This window comes from Clinocottus analis, unplaced genomic scaffold (genome assembly GCF_023055335.1).
Source record: "Clinocottus analis isolate CAN_PGR_092001 unplaced genomic scaffold, fCliAna1.0.p SCAF_7, whole genome shotgun sequence".
Taxonomy (NCBI): Eukaryota; Metazoa; Chordata; class Actinopteri; order Perciformes; family Cottidae; genus Clinocottus; species Clinocottus analis.
Genome location: NW_027176229.1, coordinates 11,370,283 through 11,386,100, shown reverse-complemented (window position 1 = coordinate 11,386,100; position 15,818 = coordinate 11,370,283). Strand labels below are relative to the sequence as shown.

Here is a 15,818-nt window from a genome sequence, read left to right as displayed (position 1 = left end):
TTTATTTCACAGTGTGTGTTTTTCCGCAGGGCCTCATTTATCATGACATGTTTCGGGCTACGACCACACCTAATTTCAGAACACTTCAAATTAAAATTTTACACTTTGCAGGGAAATATACATGAGTGTCTCTTGTGAATCTAGAACTTGATATATGTAAGATCAGATTTCAATTTGCTAAAATAAGGATTACACTGGAACACAACCAATCCATGTGCCAGTGTGAATTACTAACTTTGCAAACAGGATTTACCGACATAAACCCGGGACATAACTGGACTTTGCACACTTTAATACAGTGGTTCTCAACCTTTTTTAGGGATGTACCCCCTAACCAGCGCAAAGCATTTTTAGTTGGAAAAAAACACATATGTAATACAGCGCTGTGTCATCAGTTTCTAATTTAATATATCATTTATACAATATTTTTTTTTTAACTTACACTGACCACTGACATTTGATTGAACTTCTACGTGTTTTTTAATGGATGCAAAAAAATCTCACGGACTTTCACGGAGTGCCTTCAGGTACCCCCATTTGAGAACCAGTGCTTTAATAGTCCGTGAATATTATTTGGACCAAAGCAGTCACAGCCTGTGAAAACTTCCAGATCCAACTATTTACTTCATTAAAATATTAAAAACCAATCTCCCCATGTTTATTTCACACTGCAGCATTACGACCAGGGAGCACTTCAGAGAACAACACTAACAGATGTGTGTGTGCACCAACGACAAGCCACTCATATTTGCACTTTAGTGAATGGCATCATTTGGGTGCATTTTACAGGAGATAAGCTACATATTCGTAAATAAAGACAACCCATCATGACGAATAACTGGCACAAGGAGGCGGACTGCAGCCGCAGCGCTCGTGGGGAGCATTGGATTGTGGGTATCTTGTGTTTCCTGATAGACTGACGGAGTCGGTCAGCTGTTGAAAAGTTTTTGACATAGTTTGATAGCCTTCTGCATCCAACGTTACTGGTTTTATTGGATGTTGTACCAAATTCCCCGCGTGTGCCTTTTATCGGTCAACTCCATCGAGTAGGTAGAGCCTGTAAATCCGTCCGGTTCATAACTTCATATTTATTAAAGTAACTGAGACAGAGCTTTCGGAATGAGTTTGAACGAGCACTCCCTGCAGGCTCTGTCATGGAGGAAACTGTACTTGAGTCGTGCCAAGCTAAAAGCCACCAGTCGCACTTCTGCTCTGTTGTCCGGATTCGCGATGGTAAGTTCAGCGTTGACTTCTCTGGGTTCCTGTGACTCAGTCGCCTTTTTTTTTTACTGCATGAATGCAAACTCAGTTTAGGCCATCGGCATGAACTGCACATATGTGTATGTGACGCAGATAATTGTTTTCAAGGGCAGGCCTTATAACTGCTACTTGGCGTTAATATTTAGTATTAATTACCGTCTGATTTAAAGCATAGCGTAATTAAAAAAAAGTTTGCCGACGAAAAAAAGACGACGGTCACTCTGGTCCAAACTGTTCTCGTACGTTTTGTCATGCGTAAGATTGTACGAGCTGTTTCCTCACGGTGCACCTGTGCAATGGTAACGGATGAAGTCGCTGTTTAAAGTTCAGAGGGCTACTCAGCCTCATGTTTATGATAATCTTTCGCCTTAACAAGTAGACCGCACAGCAACACTTTTTGATTTATATCTTTGATATTGTTTTGTTTTATTCAACGTGCAAATCAACACCAATTTCATATACTCAAAAACAAAAAGTTTACAAAAAGCCATATTATTTTCTGAAATGTAGTGTCAAACAACATAATTAAACGACATGACTGTATAGATATATATACACTGCTTCACACGTCTCTCTCTAGAGGGAACTCTTTAGATCAACACCACTTCTCTTTTGGCTTGTATGCTGATCATGCTTGATATGCATCTGTAAGCGGTGCATTTACAATAATGCAGCAGCCCTGCTCTTATTACAATCCAGGGGCCCTCAAATAGCTTTATGACAACACCTTAGTTTGAACTTTTGACCACAAGCTGCTATTTGGTAAAATGTAGAAGAAACTGCCACATCTGAGACTTTTATTGTTCTATTTGATTGGATTACATAGTCCTTTCACATATAAATCAATCAGTGGTCTTTATTAGCTTTCTTATGTATACATATATACAGTGATATAAATATCACAACCATGTTTATTGTGCCACTAACTGATGCAGTTACAGTCATATGTTGAAGATCAAGTAGGAAAGAGACATTTTTCTTCTATGATATTCCCAGGTTGCCATGGTGGAGGTACAGCTGGAGCCGGATCATACATACCCTCCAGGGCTGCTGATTGCCTTCAGTGCCTGCACCACAGTTCTGGTTGCAGTGCACCTCTTCGCCCTCATGATTAGCACATGCATCCTTCCTAATCTTGAGGCTGTCAGCAATGTTCACAACCTGAACTCCGTCCACGAGTCTCCCCACGAGCGCATGCACCACCACATAGAATTGGCCTGGGCTTTCTCCACAGTCATCGGCACCCTCCTCTTCCTGACAGAGGTGATGCTCTTGTGCTGGGTGAAATTCTTACCCCTCAAAAGCAAAGAACTCAACGGCACCATAAGTTCTGGTCAGGCCGCAGCCATCGCTTCCACCTGCATCATGGTGCCATTTGGAATCGTTTTTATCATGTTCGCCATCCACTTTTACCGCACACTCGTCAGTCACAAAACAGACCGGCAGATCAAAGAGCTGGAACAGGTCATCCAGCTCCAGAACCAGCTGGATCATAGGGGTGAGAATGACGACCTCAAGGCCCCCATCCATTTCCATTGATTATAGCCAGCAAGCACACAACTGCAGCGAACATTAAACAATGTTGTAAAATCTCTTATACAAGTTTATTCTTCATGTTTATAACCTCTGCTCCCATGTTTTTCGGAGGGAGGAAGTACAAGTGTGATCTGTTGAGCTTTGTTGGGTTCAAAACAGTCAGCTTTATGATAATGTATTTTCACAAACCTTTTTGGTACTCATACATCGGAGAACTAGTTGTTTTTTTTTTAAATGAGGCTACATCTTTTGTTCTTAAGCCCTCACATTTCAGTGGCTTGTATGATGACAATTATGATGACATCTTGTTACATTAGATATTTTAGGGCTAAAGCCATTTAAAAGGATTTAAGGACTCTAGTGTATAATTATAGGAATTAGTTACTCCCATTTGTTCAGTTTTTCTTAAGTTAAATACGACAGTGATCTAATGAAAGTTGGGTTGTTGTGTAGTTATATTACAAACAAACAACACTACTTTGTATCACCAACACTTAGGAGAATCTGGGTAGAATCCACATCAGATGAAAACAATTACGATAGCCAAAGTAAAGATGCACTTTCTTGTTTGAATATGACTCAACAAGGGAAGAATTTATTTTCAATATTCATGTAAATGAAGTTTGCACAGAAGCCTGTTTTATATTCAGGTGGACAAATGCATTCATGAGTAGTTTGCTGCCCTATTCGAGCTGTCAAACCCACAGACACAGCTGAAAATTCACACCTTGAATATGAACACCTTATGACAGGTGTCAGTTATATTGGCATGGCTGGCTGAATCAACTAAAACCAAAATTAAGGAACAAGAACAAAGCATTATTCTGGTCTCCGTGCTATTGCTGGTTTGTTTTATACACACGCTCATACTCACTGGACTGAACAGTTGCTTGTAGGAACTTTTTTATTTTGCCTTTCTTGTTTTGCTCAAATTAAGATTTGAGCAAAGTATTGTTTAGGGCTTCCAAAAAACAAATGAAATGTTTCAATCCAACAGTATTTTTGTGCAATCTGAGGCAAAATAACACTTCTTAAAATTAAATAAGGGAATGCTTTTAAGCAAAGTGTCTTATTGCGGTGCAAATATTTCTATACCAAGGGCTCAGTGACAACCAAAATGAGTTTTGGGCAGCGTTTTGAGCCTGATGACAAAGTCTGTGAACTTTTGTAACATCAATCTCTGCTCATAAAGAAAAGAAACTAAGAGAAATGTTCTCTTTTTCACATTGCTTTTGTAAACGTAAAATTGTCACTGGCTTTTTGTTGAATGTATTATCACAAAGCATGCACATATTGGAAATGCTGGTTTTGTATGTTTTGTACTTTTCATAGTTTACTAGCTTGAGCGTGTTAGCACGTTGTTGGATTACAAATTGTCTATGTGTGAAATATAGGATGTGTTCTTTTTATCCTGTGGCAGATTGTTGAATAGTTTTACTTGGGTTTGACCATTTACTATACTTTTCTTTATCATGTTAACTGTGAGGACAAAAGCTGTTCAAGCTCAAGTGAAAAATCATGCACACATTTAGAGCAAATTTCTTTTTATCAGTTATTCTCTCATGTGATGGGCTCATGACAACATGTTCTGATTATATCATATCCCATAGTTGAAACATACTGTAATTATATCAAGGTAATACTGTGGTCACTATTATGTCTTTATTACCCAGGTCCTACACATACTCAGTCATTAGAAGCTCCAAAATAAGTAGCCGTAAGGGGTTTGTCCCTTACGGACTGTATATATAATGATTGTTACACTTCTGCAAAGCACTGTTGATGGTGTGTTTCTTAAAGACTTTTCACAAGGAATGAAATGAAGATTGGTTCCTTCACGTAAACTACACACACTCTTGGACACTTCTGATAGGAATTGCCTTCTTTCGAAAGAGATCATTGCAAACTGTTACTGTACATAGACTGCTTTTTTTGAGAAAAAAAAAATATCTTTGGAAATACTGTATTCTAAGTATTGTGTGTGTTTTTACTGTAACAAGACTGTACTGTATCAGATAAAGAGACGCAATTTGGTTGTTACCGGTTTGAGAATAAAACGCTTCTGAGATAATTCAAGATTTTTATCTTTATTTAAAAAAAAACCTGTATACGTATAAAAAATGCCAGGAAAAACAAACAGAAACTAATGTGTACATGCTCACAACCATGATCCATGGAAACTTGAGGCGAGGAAGCGCAGAGGCTCCTGAAGGAGTAGAGAAAGGCCGCAGGTCATCTTGACCTGTTATTGACAACATGTCCAACACCGTCAGAACTATGGCTGCCAAAGCCCTCCACTATAATAACATTTCAGAATGAATAAATAAATTATCAAAACTTCAATAGAACAACATTTTTTTAATTTTTGACTATTGAATGAAAGGAAAGAAAAAAAAGAACACGTGATTGTATTTCTCAGGTCTGAGGACTTGGGCTACCTGCTACAAGTTGAGGTAAAAAAAAATACCAATCAGGAATCAGTCTTTTACTGCAGTGTCATAGAAATGGAGCCAAAACTGTTGACCTCGAGACCTCATATGTATGTTCCTATATTGTATTGATTTATTTAGTCCCCCATTATAAAAACATAATTCTGTTTAGAATTAATTCTGCCAAGATACTTTGTGATTACAAATACAGAAAATACTTTAGATGCAATAGCTAAGTAGAACTGAGCCAATAATTTTGTGTTACTTACCTATGGAAAGACTTCTTTAGTGTACACTGAGCGTCAGAAGGTTTTCCCACAACCCTTGTCTCTTACAATAACAACTTGAATTCCTCTTGCTGGCTGGTGTTTTCTCTCCTCATCGTTTCTGGGTCATGTTTTGTGAAAAGACAGATGGAGAGGGATGCTCGCAGTGTGACTGTTGGTCCTGGCAGAGATAAACAGAAATATGAGTGCAACATTAGCTAGTAGATACAAGTCTGACAAAGTAATATGTGCATCAGTATAGAGGCAGAGAAAATGAAACAGTTTGGAAATGCTTTCTGGAACATTCACACCTTGAACACAAATAAAAAGTCCAGCCTTCTGTTTATGCACTGCTTCTCCCTCCGTCTGAATATCTAACATATTTAAACAGCCTCACATATAACTTAAAAATGTCCAATTAATATCTGTATATTCAAATTTGAGTATGTGACATATGTTATATTATAAACAAATATGCCACATACTCATATTACATTTTCCTAATATGCTATATATACATATATTCTAGAAAACTTTTTCATTTGTATTAAAATACTAACATATTTTCAAATCATCTTTTTTATTCTATTTTGTTTTATTGTTGTCATAAGGGACCATGTTCAATACATTAATTTAGGTTGTACTTGTACCTGTTGCCATTCGATGTAATAACAGAGTCATTGTCTGTAGTCGTGGCTTAAACATGTCATTATGATAATTATTCAGGTTCATGCATACAACTTTAACTTTTTCTTCATGCCTCGTCAACAAATGATTGTATTATAAGCTCATGAAGGTGCATGGAAACACACCTGTCGCCTCTTAATCCATCTTCCTTAAAAGGTTTGTATTCTTCCGCCTCACCGAAGGATCTATATCCGTCTCTGTCTCCGAGCGGATGGATCCGATGTCCAACCTGTGCGACTGTGCAAACACCGAAAATCACAGCAGCTTTTCCACAATGTTGCTCCACCAAAGGATACAACTTTTGTACAGGTACGCAAGATACAATTGTTTTCTTCGACTTAACTTTGAGGATTTTGACGTGTTCCATGTCACAACCGGTTATCTTTGAGAGAAGGATAACGTTACAGGTGATCCTCTCCATCACCTGTTGGGGCGTGTTACCCTCCAGTGGCGGACGAAAAGTAAGCTAGCGAACAGCTATATTCATCGCCCTCGCAATGACACCTCAATGTGTTGTATGTCCAGGTTTTGACGAATGTAATGGAAAGCGAACAACAGACTACTGAGAGAGAGACCCCGCCCAAGCACTGGAGAAGTTGCAAGTTGATTATTGACCCCGCATTGACAAAAGGACTGTACAAAGTGTACCGTTATGATGGACAACAGTTCAACATACAGGTGAGCACTTTGCATTATCTGTGTATTGTCTGTCTTTCGCAGAAAATTGCTTATCAGCGCACATTCCCGCTTTAATATTGCGCCTTTCCATTATTATCATGGCGGGTGTTGTTTACTCCAACAGGTGGAGGACTTAGGTCTGTTTCCTGTGGAGACCGTCAGAGATCCCCGGGTCTGCCGCCTGTGGAGCAAATGCAGCAAGACTGAGCTTTTGATTTCTAAATTTAAGGTAATCTTTATAGACATCATATTAGTCAATACAGCATTACATATACATAATAATAATGATAATAATAGTAATACATGTTGTTTACCTATGTCCTCTCAGCTTGATGAATGGTATGTTGGCCCTGTTCCTCCCAAAGAAGTGACATTTTCCAGGTTGAATGACAACGTGAGGGAGACATTCTTGACTACTATGTGCAATAAATATGGGAACATTGAAGACGTGGAGATATTTTACAATCCTAAGAACAAGAAGCATTTAGGGATCGCAAAGGTCGTCTTCGACACAGTGCGGGCTGCAAAAGACGCTGTTCATCACCTCCATGAGACGTCAGTGATGGGAAATATTATTCATGTGGAAATTGATCCTAAAGGTAATTAATTAGGAAGACCGAACACTTTGTTGAAAGTAAATTATTTTTTTTACTGAATTTGTTGACTAATAGTAACATGAAACCTTCCTCAGGAGAAAACAGAGCGCGGTACCTTCAGCTCATTTTGCCTGGCCTTTATACTCCATGGACACTGCAAGTGGGCGGCAATGAGCGAGCTGTTCAAAGCTTAATCGACAATTTGCTGGTAAACATTTGAAAGCTGCTTATAATTATGACGTAATTGTATCTTCAATGTCTAAAAAAACAGCAGTTCCATTAATATGCATTTTCGGGACAATATTTTATCAGAGGTTATATTGTTTCCTCTCTCACAGGGCAGCATAGCCACACAGCGACGAGGGAGTATCTGCAGCCCCACCAGCATCGCCACACCCTTCTCTCTGGACACAGCCTATTCCAGTATTTGGCAGGACACACCGTGCAGCTTTGGGCTTACACCACGTTCTCAGGGAACCCCCCATACTCCTCTCTCACAGGACTCTTGCTACTCCAGTCTTCAGGCAACTCCGGTCCTGCAAGGGGAGCCCTCCACCTACAGTGTTCACAAACCTTTAAGACGTGAGCTCTGCCATCGTAAACCTGCGAGGTACCACAGGGGATCCAGTGAAGTCTCAGATTTCAACTCAGATTGCCAACCACAGGCCCCACACCCTGTTTCTTCTCAAATCCAAACTAGCAGCCGGCAACTTGCTCTGTGGGGTCGCAATGCACAATCTTCTTCTCACAGTAATGCAGAAGCTTCCTTTGACCTTTCCTCCCACTGTCAGGAGCCCAGAGATGTGGTCAGCACTACCTCTCAAGCTTTACATCAAAACTGCAATTCTTTTAGCCTTGTGAGCATTGACTTCACAGTCGACCTGCAGACCGCAGAATCCTCCAAACCTGATGAGCATGCATCCATAACAGACTTATCTCCATCTGCTGGTAACTGTTCCTCTAGTAGACCCCAGCCAGAGGTAGAGAGTTTGGACTCACGCATTGAAAGTTTGCTAATAAACAGCCATATTTCTGACCCTTCATACTTTGATAGAAAGACTTATGAGGCTGAGTCTCAGGATAGTCCGACTTCACCTTGCTCTGCCAATACCTCCCCTTTCTCGGATGACTCACCTGTTCGCACTCTGACTTCTTGTGACTTTACAACTATCCACCAGCGACCCTACAGTAAACTGTTGGATGTCACTCCAACATCGCTCATTGAAAATGAAGAGGATGAAACTACTCAAGCTGTTATGTTTTTAACAAGAAACTCAGAGTCTTCATCTGAGCTCCCACATTTTGAAAGGAAGGTCCACGCAAACAACGAAAAAGAGGAAGAACAGTTCCAGTCATTCTCATGTCGAGAGGTAACTCCTCCAGATCTTCACATAAGCAAATTATAAAAATAAAAGTAATAGTTATTATATTGGAATAAAAGTATTTATGTTGTGCCACAAATTTGTCACCTAAATTTGTTTGTGACATTCTCAGGACCGTCATGCAGCAAATGAGAATAAGGAGCACTCAAATAACAGACCTTCCAGAGTGTTGACACCTGCAACACAGATCTCCTCTCTTCCTCAGCCACTGTCAATTTCTCTTAATAGCACTACTCAACTCTGTACCTCCAGAGCTCCTCCTGCCATCACATCTGGGTGCTTCCATCTACCATCCACCCCTTTCCCTTTCCCTATTCCTCCTTTTCCCCCATCTATTCCACCTGGCCCACCTCGCCTGCCAAATGGCACCATCCCCGTCCCACCTCCAGGTTGGATCCCACCTCCAGACTATTACACTGGCATCTCAATTCCTCCTCCACCTTTTCCAGCTCCACCATCTATTCCTTGTGCACCAACTTTTCTTCGACCCCCTCCAGGTTTGATGGTGCTGCCCTCTGTTCCACCCTCTGTGCACACCTACCCCTTACCCATGCATCCTGCAGTCTCTTTGGATAAGGGAAAGCCAGTGCATGGCAGTGCACCCTTCCCTGGACCACGCTGGTTTGCTCCACCTTTTCTCAGGTTTAACCCCTTTGTGCCACCACCAGAATACCCGCTTGTTCGGGAAAACCCTCACAAAGTCACGGTAGATAAAGTTTTAGAAGTCATCATGGATGAACTGAAGTCAATCATTAAGAAGGACCTGACACGTAGAATGATTGAAGGGACCGCTTTCAAGACATTTGAGGACTGGTGGGACGAAAAGAAAACAAAGGTAAGTTCTGTAATATCTAATTAAGTGGATCATGAAATAAGGAAGAAAATGTCTGTGACCTTGTGAGGCCATTAGGTTCATTGTTATTGTTGTGTAATTCCAAGACACAAGTATGTCCTTTGAAAAGTGGAGCAGCAAATGTTGACAAGAGGAACAAACTAATAAATCCCCCCAGTCACATCATTGGCAAGGGCAAAAAACCTCCACTGCCTTCCTTCAAGGTAAACTATTTTGTTTACTGTCATATGAAACACGTCACAATTCATCCTCCCAGTGATGCATGAATTAATGTAATGGAAAATACCATGCTATGCAGGTGAAAAGGAAAAGAGACGATGATACTGCTGGATCAGACGAGATAGAAAATGGGTCGTGTTCGACTCATGAAAGCTCAGGTCAGTGCTTTTAATGCAATTAACCCTCATGACTAATTTGTCTATTCTATAATCTAGCTTGTTCAACTGTGTTGCTCTCTTTTCCATGAAGATGTGAAACAGGGGGATGACAGAGTGAGACCTGAACCTGAGAGAGCCAAGCGCAGACATGCAAGACCACATGGGCTTGACAGTGATAATGATGATGAAGGGAAAGATGAAGATAACACACTTCAAGACGATGAAATAACATCAGACAAAGTGGAGGCTATTGTGCCAGTCGATGAGGATCCTCAAAATCTGGTGAATAGGGATTTTGAACAAAAAGTAATTACAAAAAAAAGTCTGTAGTTCAGAGCCAGAAATTTGTTTTCAGTTCTTATTCCGAAAATCAGCTATCAAATGACTTCAATCACGTCATGAATTAAATCACGTCTCTAATCAGTTACAAAAAGTTCAAAATGGTTTACTTTCCTCATACAAAATATCAATATATTAAACTATAGTCTATGTGCTTAAAGTATGACCTTTTTAAGATTCTATAATATAACTTTTGCTCTCATTAGTGTGACGGAGATGATGATGGTGATGATGACAGTAATCAACCTGAGGAAGAAAAGGAGTTGGCCCAAAAGCACACAGAGGATAGCGATGCTCTCATCTTCCAAACAATTGATGAAGTGCAGTACTTAGGTAGCGGTACGTTAAAAGGTCATACAGTTTGAACATTGAACACTTTTGAATATTCACATACTGATGAGTAAATATTTTTGTTGCTTTTTTTCAATTAAAAATACTTTTTCAGTGAACAGCTCCACAGAGGAAAGTGAGTACTCGTCAGACTCCGACTCTTCTGACTCGTTCTCAGAGAGCTTTGAGGACGCGTCCTACTCTGACCTCAGTCTGGAAGATGAAGAAATGGAGGATGACGGTGACCGGTCCGGTGTATGTATTGTCTTATCGTCAGATGAAGAGTCGATGGAACTCGAGCCCCTGGTCAGCCCTTCGGCCCCGCTAACCCCTGGTGCTCAGCTGGAGCTTGGCCTTCAGGGATGGTCCGATCCATTTCATAAGGATGAAACAGAGGAGAACCAGTACACATCCTGTCAACAAGACATCTGTGACTTGGATGTCATGATCAAGCTCCCAACTAGCGACCCCCAGAACCATCTTTGGTCCCCATCACCTAGAGGACGTCCAGGTGCTGTATAGTTGTTTTAACAATTTTATATACTTTGTTAAGTGTTTGTTAATTACATTAACATTATTTTGATGTCCATTATACAGTTGCAACTGCTGATAACAACACTTTGTCAAATGGTTAATAAATACCTTGTAAAGCATAAACATTATTGAGATAGACAGATAGATAGATGGATAGACAATACATTGTCAATGGTTAATAATTGATTTTTAGTTCAGCTTTCTATATTATGTTTAGAAATGTTTTACAAATTATTACTTTAAGTTTTACAAATAATTTGGTAATCAATAAGATATACTTAATACAGTATGTTAAATGTTATAATGCGTGTGCAACAACAAATTCTTAACACGTTTTACGAACATAATCCCAATGTAATGGTTGTCATCTCTAATCAGCTATTTATGTAAAGTTTATCCCATTTGTAATTGATGTTTTTTGTAATATGTTACTGTTTCAAGTAGATCACAATTTTCTGGCTTCTAAAGCGGGACAAAATCAAGGTTTAACAGATATTGTTTGACATAGGTAATAGGTATCTTCAATGCACACAGTTGTCATGTTTACCAATAGTACACAGTTTCACTGTATTGTGTGAACAATGGAACAAAAGTATAGAGAAAAAAATGGTAGTGAAAGTATGATTTTGTAATATCTTGTTCTTATTTAGTAGCAGAGCTACACCTTGATGTAGAGATGGAAAGCCCTGACTGGACGGGGGAGTCTTTTGGAAACATAGAAAACCTGAGGCCTCTTACTCCCACTGGCTGCTTTCTGGACAGTGACCCTGACCTTCTGATAAGAAGCAAACCCACATCCCCCGCTGAGGAGGAGGTGGAACGACCACAAACACCAGGCAAAGGGATAGTGACTGAACTGGAAAGTGAGGACTCAGCGGATGAAGTCTACTCCGTCTCTCCAACAGGCACCGAGCTCAATCTAGCTCCCCGGGCCTCATACCCATCATACCAGGATATGCCCAAAACCCCTGGTAGAGAGGATGGATGTGGATGGACACAGTATAGCTCTGGTAGAGCTCCAGCAACACCTGGCAGAGAAATAACCATGTCATCAGGTACATCAGTGATGTGCCCAACTCTTTGTTGCCCACCCCCTGTGCCATATCTTTCTAGCAATCCGTATATTACAGCCCCAAATACTCCTGGAAGAGACATCACCCTACCCCAAAGAGTCATAATCCACAGAAGGAAAACACACATTGTAACGCGCTTTCAGCCCCCCTTACATGATTCTCTGGGATGCTCTCCCATCCCAGTGTCTTCTCCACGCAGCCTCTCAGAGTTGTCATCTGACTCTGCTGATGAAAAGGGCATGGGGATCAATTCAGGTGTGAAAAAGAAGCCCCTGCAGGGACTGGAGAACATGCCTGGGCTTCTGGATGAAGGGAACTGTAGAGAGACAGCGAGACCCTCGTTCAGGAGACAACAGTGGAGGAGGCTAAAGAGTAGGTGGAGAATCCATCATCGGCAGAGATCACTGAAAAGAATCAATGGTTCTCTTCCCTCGCACAGTCATCTTCACAAGTGGCGTTCACTGTGTGAGGAGAGGAGGATACTTCATAGTGTTTGGAAGGAGGGCCTGGATGAAGAAGATGAAAGACTGCTGCAGTGTGCGTATAAGAGGCTGCAAGTGCAGAATAATGGCTTCGGGTGGATCAGTGACACCCTGTGGATATCTCACCCTCATATCCTTTTTAACAGAGATTTGTGTTGAAATGTAATGAGATCAAAGTGAGTTTACAGAAATTGCAGTCAGTAACTGATGTGTTAATAGATTTGATCATTGTGCCATTCACAAATTGAATCCCTAATTTATCATGTCTTTTTAAATCCTAATTTTAAAGAAAAAAATAAAACCATAACAATTAAATACTGTACATTGCAGGGAGATCTAATCTACTGTTGTAGTTAAGTATCAAGTGTACAGCTGTTACATATTCCTTGGAAGGGTTGGCATTGAAACATCAATTTACACATGAATAATTCAGATAAACCAGTAACCTTATGTGTTTGACACACAGTATTGTAAATAATCTGTGCTTTACATCCTTAACTGCTGCTTACTGACAAAAGTCCTGACAGAGAAGAGTGGGGAACAGAAATCCTGGCAGCCAAAACACCGGACCGGCTCTGCTCGCAGTGAAGGATTCTACAAAATTAGCAAGAAAGATAAAATGAAATACCTAAACAACACAAAGCTCGCCTCTGAGCTTCCATCAACAAGTACTCAGGTATTAATAAGGGGAAACTGTGAGGATCTCTTTGCCTAGTTTATTCCATTCAGTGCTTAATACCACCAATATCTTTCTCCAGGGAACGTGCATCCCAGCCCGGCAATCGATCTCAGTGCGCGCTGGATCTGACTTCAGGTCTGAACAGCGTCGCCTGCTGTCCTCGTTCAGCTGTGATAGTGACCTGGTCAAGTTCAACCAGCTGAAGGCAAGTCAACTATTAGATAACAATCCTCAACTAGAAATAAACCTGTCAACAACCCGAAAAAATGATTGTCAACTGCTAGCATTCCTAAACTGTGGTTTACGGCGCTCACTATTTTTTATCTGAATAGAACAAAAAACAATGAAACAATCTTTTATCAGTGTGAAAGTCCACATCTGTTGAATATAAATGTAGTAATATCTCATATATATATATATATATATATATATATATATATATATATATATATATATATATATATATATATATATATATATATATATATATATATATATACACACACACACACACACAGTATAACTATTCAAATGGTGAATGGGATCTGTTTGTTTTGCTCACAACACTGAGGTTCTGTCAAATACAAATAGAGTTTGTTCTGGTCAGGATTGTGCAGCTGAGGTGGAAGACTAATTTATTGATTTCCTTAAAAGGATTACACTGTCATATCAGCATTTGGTGACGTTGAAGCCTGTTTTAACAAATGACACTTGCCTTATTTTGTCACGATAAATGTCAGTTCCGAAAGAAGAGGATTCGTTTCAGCCAGAGTCATATTCATGAGTGGGGCCTGTTTGCAATGGAGCCAATAGCAGCGGATGAGATGGTGATTGAGTATGTGGGCCAAATCATCCGACAGGTAAGACAAACTTAAACTAATTACAAGGTTTGGAAATGAATTCATAATGCACCACCCTTGGTAACAACATTGGGTTGGGTTTAAGAAATGTACTTTTGAAATTGATTGTCATTTCAGTGATCCAATATTGTTTCATAAAATAGGTGAAGCTTTAAACTGACTTGCGAACCTCAGTCTAATAAATTAAGTAGAGGGGCCAAAAAAAGTGTGTGTGTGAGCCTGTACATTTAGTAACACAATATATTGAAATCCGTGGCAATATCCAGCCCTAGTAACAAATCCCAGTGACAAGCTTTAAAGCGATCTGCTTTTCCCCTGACTTGGCTTAGTGGACCTCTGGGACCCACTGGTTATTCTGGGTACTTTCCAAGAGGGTGAAGAGGGTGAAAGTGATAAACAACAATCGCATGAATTGGCACATCTGTTTTATTTTTTCCCAGGACATCGCTGACATGAGGGAGCAGAGATACGAGGAGGAGGGCATTGGAAGCAGCTATTTGTTCCGGGTTGATCAGGACACCATCATTGATGCTACTAAATTTGGGAACTTAGCCAGGTTTATCAACCACAGCTGCAACGTGAGTTAGTGGTAGTGCCGTGGTTGGAGATAAAAGTGATTATAAATAATTTGTCTTATATGAGCGTTAATGCAAAATACACTTTTTGTCTTGCAGCCCAACTGTTATGCAAAGATCATCACTGTGGAGTCTCAGAAGAAGATAGTGATATACTCCCGACAGCTGATACACATCGATGAAGAGATCACATATGACTATAAGTTTCCCATTGAGGAAACAAAGATTCCTTGTTTGTGTGGAGCAGATAGCTGCCGGGGCTCCTTGAACTAATCTCTAAGGAAGTGATCTGATTATGAAGCGATCCAAAGTTACCTAAGGTACAGTACATTATAAACAAAGACACAAAAGATGTGTCAAAAAAGCCATTTTATTCAAAACTGTACATTCTGGAGGCTGGCCAGGAGCTCATAAAAGCAGTGCGGAAGAGTAATGCATTATCAATGGAGGTCTGACATGAAATTATAGTGTGCCATCCTCAAGTACTGGTAACCACTGTTAAAACAAAATCCTACATTTTCTAGTAAAACAGTACAAAACACAACTTTTGTATTTAAATTACAGTTTATAAACACCACGTCACACATTGTAATTGTTGTCTCTTCCCAAATGGAGCTCCGAACATCAGACAAAAAGTTGATGAAAAAGCAGCAGAAGGTCTGTTGACCTTCTTGTCCGGATGATAACAAAAGTGTATCGTTACGTGTTTTCGTTTATGAGAGCTAAAATTATGTTTTGCTTGAGTCAAGCTTGTATCAATAATATTGTTCTTTTTGCTAACATTTTATAAAAAGAAAGTGTTGCATTATGATTAAGTTGTGATTAACTCTTCCTGCTATCTGATACAAACAACTATGAAACATTGCAATGATGTACTTTTTG

General features: G+C 39.9%; 2 protein-coding genes across 2 annotated transcripts; both read left to right on the top strand.

The window, feature by feature from the left end:
• The first annotated feature begins 928 nt into the window (after nucleotides 1-928).
• LOC137804905 (calcium release-activated calcium channel protein 1-like) lies at nucleotides 929-4,858 on the top strand. The gene is made up of 2 exons (XM_068604372.1): nucleotides 929-1,233; nucleotides 2,257-4,858. Exons 1-2 carry the CDS (start codon nucleotides 1,120-1,122, stop codon nucleotides 2,797-2,799), a joined length of 657 nt encoding a protein of 218 aa, XP_068460473.1. The 5' UTR covers nucleotides 929-1,119; the 3' UTR covers nucleotides 2,800-4,858.
• Nucleotides 4,859-6,718: 1,860 nt separating this feature from the next.
• Nucleotides 6,719-15,790, top strand: LOC137805186 (histone-lysine N-methyltransferase SETD1B-like). The gene is made up of 17 exons (XM_068604990.1): nucleotides 6,719-6,856; nucleotides 6,981-7,085; nucleotides 7,185-7,455; nucleotides 7,548-7,660; nucleotides 7,791-8,822; nucleotides 8,947-9,669; nucleotides 9,774-9,890; nucleotides 9,986-10,064; nucleotides 10,156-10,346; nucleotides 10,610-10,742; nucleotides 10,849-11,244; nucleotides 11,918-12,952; nucleotides 13,332-13,498; nucleotides 13,581-13,706; nucleotides 14,242-14,361; nucleotides 14,802-14,939; nucleotides 15,036-15,790. Exons 1-17 carry the CDS (start codon nucleotides 6,719-6,721, stop codon nucleotides 15,207-15,209), a joined length of 5,058 nt encoding a protein of 1,685 aa, XP_068461091.1. The 3' UTR covers nucleotides 15,210-15,790.
• Nucleotides 15,791-15,818: the final 28 nt, after the last annotated feature.

What these genes read in the sequence shown, in the direction of transcription:
- LOC137804905 (XM_068604372.1), top strand. Translation starts at nt 1,120, where the DNA reads ATGAGTTTGAACGAGCACTCCCTGCAGGCTCTGTCATGGAGGAAACTG. An exon ending in TGTTGTCCGGATTCGCGATG is followed by an intron (nt 1,234 to 2,256) that starts GTAAGTTCAGCG and finishes TGATATTCCCAG; the next exon opens with GTTGCCATGGTGGAGGTACA.
- LOC137805186 (XM_068604990.1), top strand. Translation starts at nt 6,719, where the DNA reads ATGGAAAGCGAACAACAGACTACTGAGAGAGAGACCCCGCCCAAGCAC. An exon ending in TGTGGAAATTGATCCTAAAG is followed by an intron (nt 7,456 to 7,547) that starts GTAATTAATTAG and finishes AACCTTCCTCAG; the next exon opens with GAGAAAACAGAGCGCGGTAC. An exon ending in TTCGACTCATGAAAGCTCAG is followed by an intron (nt 10,065 to 10,155) that starts GTCAGTGCTTTT and finishes TTTTCCATGAAG; the next exon opens with ATGTGAAACAGGGGGATGAC.